This window comes from Mauremys reevesii, unplaced genomic scaffold (genome assembly GCF_016161935.1).
Source record: "Mauremys reevesii isolate NIE-2019 unplaced genomic scaffold, ASM1616193v1 Contig17, whole genome shotgun sequence".
Lineage (NCBI taxonomy): Eukaryota > Metazoa > Chordata > Testudines > Geoemydidae > Mauremys > Mauremys reevesii.
Window position 1 is genome coordinate 426,626 of NW_024100793.1, and position 7,188 is coordinate 433,813.

Consider the following 7,188-nt stretch of genomic DNA (forward strand, 5'->3'; position numbering starts at 1 on the left):
GGGAGCCAGGACTCCTGGGTTCTATCCCCAGCTCTGAGAGGGATGCCCCTTCTCGAGAGCCCGCCCTCGTGCTGCCCCTTACCTCCAGTCTGCTGCCTCTTCCCTGCAAGACCCCTTCTCCACCCCGCTAGCCCTTTTGAGGGCTTCCTGCTGCTGGTGAGGATGTGGATACAGGTAAAAGACAGCTAGTGCAGCGGTCTCCAAAGTGGGGAGCGCAAGAGGATCCTTGGGGGTGCGCGGCAGGAGGCACGCTTCGGGTGGGAGTCCTCACAGCAAGATCAGGGCCCCCTTGTGCCAGGCGCTGCATAGCTCCTAGGAGAAGACAGTTCCTGACCATCACTTCTACTCTAAGACATAGAAGCCACTCAGAATTCTAGTTTGCTTTTTGGGTAGTGACAAAACTTGATGTCCTAGTGCTAGGTTACATTTTCTGAGCTATTAAAATGTGTCTCCCCCTAGTGTTCCTATTTTGTGTAACAAATCTATCCCTGCATCTTGTTTCAGAGACCACACGGAGAAAACCACACCATCAGCACAAGACAGCACGAGATTAAAAATACTTGGTGCACTTAGTGAAATAGAGAACATTGGCTATGATGTACTGCTTCAAGATTTGTTTCTGGAGTTAAAGGTAACCTGTGTGTATTACATGAATAAATACCAAGCATATAGAGATGTAATTGTATCATATGAAATATTCCTGTAGAGGAAAAGTCTAATATGTTACTGATTTGATTTGGGACAAAAAAGTAGGTTCACATAATTTTCCCAGAATTCTTCTTTTTGGGGGGAAGGGGGATTAAACACATAGCAACCCAGTGTTCCAGGGTTTATACTGCACATCGTAGTATCTGATCACATTTCTTCACTGAGGTCATCATCATGCTGTCTTTATCACGGCAATGAATATACACTTCAGGTTGATTGATTTAACTGAATGGGAAGTTTACAGTCTAAAGAAAAATCTGATCTTCTCTCATCTATTAGAGAGGGGCCCCAAGCCAAACCCCACAACCTATCACACCCAAACTTGGGAAAAGATCAGAGCCAGATCTGAACTTTAAGTCTCAGCCCCAACCTTCATTATTTAAAACTCAATTGGTTCCCATTGTTTTATTCCTCAATTGGGGTGACCAGATGTCCCGATTTTATAGGGACAGTCCCAATCTTTGGGTCTTTTTCTTATATAGGCTCCTATTATCCCCCACCCTCTGTCCTGATTTTTCACACTTGCTGTCTGGTCACCCTATCCTCCATTCACCCCTTCTCCTATAGCAGGCCATCTTTAATTTCTTTGTACAGCACCATGCACACCTGTTGTATAAAATGTTAATCTCTATGTACATATCTGCATTTAGAGTTTGCTTTGTAGAAGCTGAACAGCATGTTCTTTCCTCAGCCTATTTTTAGAAAATTCACCCAAAGTAAATGGCTTTCGTGCAGTGAAACGATGAATGAAATCATTCAGGCCACCAGCAACCACCTTTCAGAATTCAAGACTCTCCACGACCCCTTTTATCAGGTAAGGTCAAGGGGAGACATTGAAAGAATTCTAGGGAATCCAAGCTTGGCTTGTCAGCTAGGGACCATTCTGATGCTCAGCTATATGGACCCACCTCCGTTTGGCAAGGGGACTGGGTGTGCATGTTGGCAAGTGCCAGCTTAACCCCATTTAAACTGGTGAGTTTTCACAATTGCAAATCCCATTCCCAAGGAGGGGTTTCCATTACTGTGCAGATTACCTAAATCATCCCAATGGCCAACATCAACTCCTATCCATCAAAGCCAGATTCACGTACCTCCTTCTGACCCTGGTTTCTTCAGCATGATGGCCAAACACATTGAAGCCTATGTAATGTTCAGGCAGCTTTTCAGAATAAGGCTTTGTCTACATCAAGGATCTGGGCTGTTGGTCCTCCAGCCCCAGCATGACTGCACATGTGCAAATTAGTTTATGGTGGCTTTGATAATCCTAAGTATTTGCAGGGGTGGTTGTAACGGGCGCCAATCCCAAGAACAGGCCACGTCTAGATGTTGTGATCTGCAGTGCAAGCTTCTATCCTCAGCCACATCCAAGGCGATTTTAAATGTCCAAGTCCATATTTCTTGTGGTTATACAGCAAGTCTCAAATAGACAATGTAAAGTCCCCATGTAAGAATTCTGTTTCCTGCTTTCGTCTCTCTAATAATCTGAACAAATTCAGTAATTATGTAATCAAATAGGGGACCAGGAGGAGCTGAGGCAGATTCCTGTTTCCCTGTGATATTTCTACCTTTCGTGCATCACTCGTTCCCAGTAGGAAATCCCCATTCTGGGAAAGAGCCAATTCCCAGACATCATTTGCTTTGCTTACGAGGGGCTGGGAGGCTTTGTGCACTGGGTAGAACAGGACTCCAGATCAGCCAGTAATAAGGAGATGAGCGAGTACTTCAGAACTCATGAGAATCCAGCATGGCTGTCCAGGTGTAACTGAGGGCAGGAATTTGGCACACCGTGTTTTAGCATTGGGACCATATTGCCATTGATCCACATGTACAAACAGGGGCTTAATGCTATTCAAAGGTGTCCCAAACAAAAATTCAAAACAGACCCCCACCCTTTCCCTAAGCTCACCTACACTAGCCTAGGCCATCCTCCCGTCCCCTGGTGAATGTCCCCTCCATTCCCTCTTTCCTCCCCTAACTCACCCAGCTCCAAGACTGCTCTTGCTATGTTCCTTGATGGCTGGCCTTGGAAAGAGGCTGCACATCTGCGAGTCCCCTGGTGAGTGGGCAGGAGCTGTTACCTTCTCCAGGTAGTCACCTCCTGCATCAGCTCCACCAGGGGCAACTATGGAACTTGGGGCTGGGAGCAACTGAAAAGAAATTGCCCAAGGTTGTCCTCTCCATGACAGCAGTGGGAGCAAGTCTGTTAGAGGTGGAGGAGGATTGTCCCTCTGTTGCTACTCTTTGGAACCGTCTGAGGCTCTGCCCATTCCCTGCCCATTCCTCCTGTCAAGTCAAAGGCGAGTGCTTGGAGCCTCATTGTAACTCCCGATTGCAGGGCTCAACCCCTGTGTCCCCACCCCTCACCACCACTGGACTAGGATACACAGTAGGAGGGGGCTATGGAGCCCTGTACGTAAGTGCCATTGAGATAAGTGGCAACTATGCCAGACATCTGGCATAATCTGTAGCCCTCCCAGTGGGTTCCATGCATACGATCCTACTGAATTAACTTCCATTCTCTCTCTCTTTCCCCCCCACCCCAAACAGGGCATTATGGAGAAGATTCATGGTCACTTGGTGAGAGAATACATTGTGAGGCTAATTAAGAAGGAAGTCAGTTTGAAAACCCCAGAACTACAGCAAAGCTTGTCAAATCTCATTTCAGCTCACGCCTCCCACTTGCAAAGCTTCTGCAAAGAGAAGGTTAGTGATGGCTCACCATGTCCACCTCAGAACTTAGTCCTATGAACTTCTGAAAGGAGTTTTCTTCAGCCTCTAGCATTAATTCTTCAAATGCTGTTTAGTTTTTACAAGTGGATGTTACACAGAAGGGGAGTTTTCTGAGGTTAGGGGCAGTTAAAGTTGGAATATATGCCCGGGGACTGAAGTTTACAAGTCTAACACTCTAGTAGCAGCAAATGAGCTGCCAAGTATGATGCTGATTTCCCACTTCCTCCTGATTACATGCAATTGGTTCCTCTCCTGTTATGCTCAGTCTGGGCAAGGCTAAATCCAGTTTAGAATAAAGTCTCTGAAAACTATAGGGCATCATTTCTAATCGCTGTTTGGTTCCTTCCTTCCTTCCTTCGTGCCAAACCCAATTGTGTCAGAAACTGGCTTAGCTGGAATCATATTTAAACAGCGTTCCTTGGTTATGTCCCCACCCCATGCAGACAGGGTTTTGTAATCCCAGTGGACCTGTATTAGACTGTTTACTCTGCCCACTATTTTCTGATAGGGGTCCAAGACCACGTGGTTGGATTCTGCACTCCCAAAACTGGCTGAAATAATCAGACTTCAGGATTCAGATGGCATTAAAATAGAAGTTGCTACGCTTGCTAATACATACCCAGATATCAGGTAAGAGGTACTGAAAAATACTTGACAGGTTTCAGAGTAGCAGCCGTGTTAGTCTGTATCCGCAAAAAGAACAGGAGTACTTGTGGCACCTTAAAGACTAACAAATTTATTTTAGCATGAGCTTTCGTGAGCTGCAGCTCACTTCTACGGATGCATTAATAGGAACGTCCACTGTAGTTCCATGAAGATACTTGAGTATTAGATGAAAAGCAGCTAGTTTGAGCATCAGCTTTTCTCGATCTGCAGTGCAAGCTTCTATCCTCAGCCACATCCAAGGCGATTTTAAATGTCCAAGTCCATATTTCTTGTGGTTATACAGCAAGTCTCAAATAGACAATGTAAAGTCCCCATGTAAGAATTCTGTTTCCTGCTTTCGTCTCTCTAATAATCTGAACAAATTCAGTAATTATGTAATCAAATAGGGGACCAGGAGGAGCTGAGGCAGATTCCTGTTTCCCTGTGATATTTCTACCTTTCGTGCATCACTCGTTCCCAGTAGGTAAGAGGTACTGAAAAATACTTGTGAACATTAATAGGAACGTCCACAGTAGTTCCATGAAGATACTTGAGTATTAGATGAAAAGCAGCTAGTTTGAGCATCAGCTTTTCTAGATCAGGTTCAAGCACTTCAAGGCCTGCTACACAGAGAGCTCATCATCCATGCCAGGTGCCTAGGAGCCCTGCTGCATGGTGGGTAACAACTCCCCTTTTAGCAAGGTACAGTTCGGAGATCTTGATAGGAGGTATATTTGTTCCTGACCTCTTTTCCAAAGTACATACAGATCCAAGTTCCATAATTCAGCTGTGCCACCACTGATTTTATAGCTTAGATTAGGTGTCCTCCACTCCACCCCCCAACATGTAATTTTTTGTGACCGTTTGGCTGGTGACCCATCGGCTAAAATAAGTTGTCTTAAGCAAGACACCATATAGAATCTACAACATTCTGAGCCAGGTATCGGGGGGTAGCCATGTTAGTCTGTATCCCCCAAAACAACAAGGAGTCCGGTGGCACCTTAAAGACTAACGGATTTATTCGGGCATATCTGAAGTGGGATTTTTACCCACGAAATCTTATGCCCAAATAAATGTTAGTCTTTAAGGTACCACCAGACTCCTTGTTGATTCTGAGCCAGGTTTCTCCTCTTTCATGTCAACTGAAGGCAGGGGACGGTGCAGTGGTCAGGATACTAGCCTGGGATTTAGGAGACCTGGATTATATTCCCTGCTGTGGCACTTCCTGTGTAACCTTGGACAAATCACTTAGCCTCTCCATGTCTCAGTTGCAATCAACAGAATTGAGATTGAATTATTTGTATTACTGTAGTGCTTAGAAGTCTCACTCCTGGAGCAGAACCACATTCCGCTAGGTGCTGTATAAACACAGAACAAAAAGCACTTCCCCTACCACACAGGGGTGTTGTGAGGATAAGGACATTAAAGACCCTTAGGTGGTCAGATGATGGGGCCACATAAGAACCTTAGATACATACACAGAGTGGCACTAACGTTGGATCTTTTATTTTCGCTAGCAAAAAGCACGTTGCTGCTGTTAGGCCTAAATAAAATATAACCCAAAGCCAGATGTGTCAACCTGAACCAAGTCAAGCTAACAGCCTAACAGAGGTTTATGGGTAATTCATAAGTGGAAAGTCCCAGGGAGTTGCAGGTCTGTCTCTCACAAAGTTAAGCAACCATGAGATAAGAAAGGGACTGTATTCCTAGCATGGTACCAAACATATTGAGGTAGAAACAATTCGTTTAAAGAACTCATAAGAGCCAAGATTCCAAACTTCCAGACTCCCTGTGCAGTACTCCCTGTTTCTGTTCTATGTCTATTCCTAACAATTACATTTTAGATTGATTAGTGATTGTTAAGGTATCATAAATCATGTAAAACATTTAATCTTGTAGAACATAAAAAAAGAATGTATGGTAACAGTTTCTAGTTTCAAAAGAAGGGGGGTGGCTACTTAACTAGTTAATTGCAATTATGATGATGCGACGGAGCTGTCTATATAAACCTAGGTAATTTTGCAAAGAAGCTAGCTGGTTCTCTTTGGAGACGAGCTCGCTCTCTATTGTCGTGTGCACTCTTCAATAAAGAGCATTATATTTGAACTTTGCTGGTGTTGCCTGTCTCTCGCGGTCAGACAACGAACTTTGCCGTTTGGGGTACCAGAGTCCCCAACACTGCCATCTTGTACATCAAGGGAAACTTGCTGAACAGTGAAGTAAGAAGCATCCTGAGCATCCTGGATGTCAGCACAAAGTCCACCACTTCCTGTGAATCTCTGTTCTCAGCTATAAAGGTTTCCTAGGCTTGATCCCTGCAACCAGCACTCATACTGTATGCGACTATTTGCTAAGCTAGTAAAAGTCACAGCATGGGGCCAGGTTCAGCAAGCCTCACCCATGGGCTCTGTAGCTAACCGGTGCAGCAGCATTTCTCTACTGAAGTCCTTTTTTTGTCATTGTAAGATTGACTCCCCTGTGGGAAGAGATTTGCTCTGTGCTTAGCTACCAAGGGATGAAATCTGATGGAGGGGTTGTGTTCTAGTTGTCTGAACAGCAAACAGAGCTCTCAAATCAGACACTGACTCCCTCTGAGGTCGCAGACAATCCCACTATGACTCAATTTCCCCCTAGGTACAATAATACTCCAGTTACTTCCTGGGGCGTTGCAAGTATTACCTAGCTAACTAATTATTTAGCTAAGCTCTATAAAGCATGGCTTGTCCTCTATGGAGGAAGAGGCTCTTTGCTAAGTTTTTTTTGGGGGGGGGGGAAATTAAATGTAAAGTGATTGGGAAAAAAAATTTCAGAGCATGCTCAGTAGACATCTGCTAGGTTTTCTTTTTAATCAGAGGCTAAGAAGCTGCATTTTCTATTAGATCAATAAGATGTGGCGAAGGGGTCAGGAAGGAACAAAGCCGGCTCTCAGGCTGGTTTGCAGGAACAGTTTGGATAAGGAAAGGTTTAAAGGGTCTCACTGAAGGTCGTGACTGCATGCGCTTCAAAAAGTGAAAGTGCCTCATCATGGACAAGAGAAAACTCACAGCACAGAAAGCTGCCGATCTTGGAACTTCAGGAGCTTTCGGCATTTTGTAAAATCCAAAT

General features: G+C 44.7%; 1 protein-coding gene across 1 annotated transcript; it reads left to right on the forward strand.

Moving 5' to 3' along the window:
• Positions 1–1,420: 1,420 nt before the first annotated feature.
• Positions 1,421–6,389, forward strand: LOC120393225 (tumor necrosis factor alpha-induced protein 2-like). Its single transcript, XM_039517793.1, has 5 exons — positions 1,421–1,522; positions 3,256–3,411; positions 3,947–4,068; positions 5,601–5,619; positions 6,222–6,389. Exons 1-5 carry the CDS (start codon positions 1,451–1,453, stop codon positions 6,387–6,389), a joined length of 537 nt encoding a protein of 178 aa, XP_039373727.1. The 5' UTR covers positions 1,421–1,450.
• Positions 6,390–7,188: the final 799 nt, after the last annotated feature.

What these genes read in the sequence shown, in the direction of transcription:
- LOC120393225 (XM_039517793.1), top strand. Translation starts at nt 1,451, where the DNA reads ATGAATGAAATCATTCAGGCCACCAGCAACCACCTTTCAGAATTCAAG. An exon ending in TCCACGACCCCTTTTATCAG is followed by an intron (nt 1,523 to 3,255) that starts GTAAGGTCAAGG and finishes CACCCCAAACAG; the next exon opens with GGCATTATGGAGAAGATTCA. An exon ending in AAAGCTTCTGCAAAGAGAAG is followed by an intron (nt 3,412 to 3,946) that starts GTTAGTGATGGC and finishes ATTTTCTGATAG; the next exon opens with GGGTCCAAGACCACGTGGTT.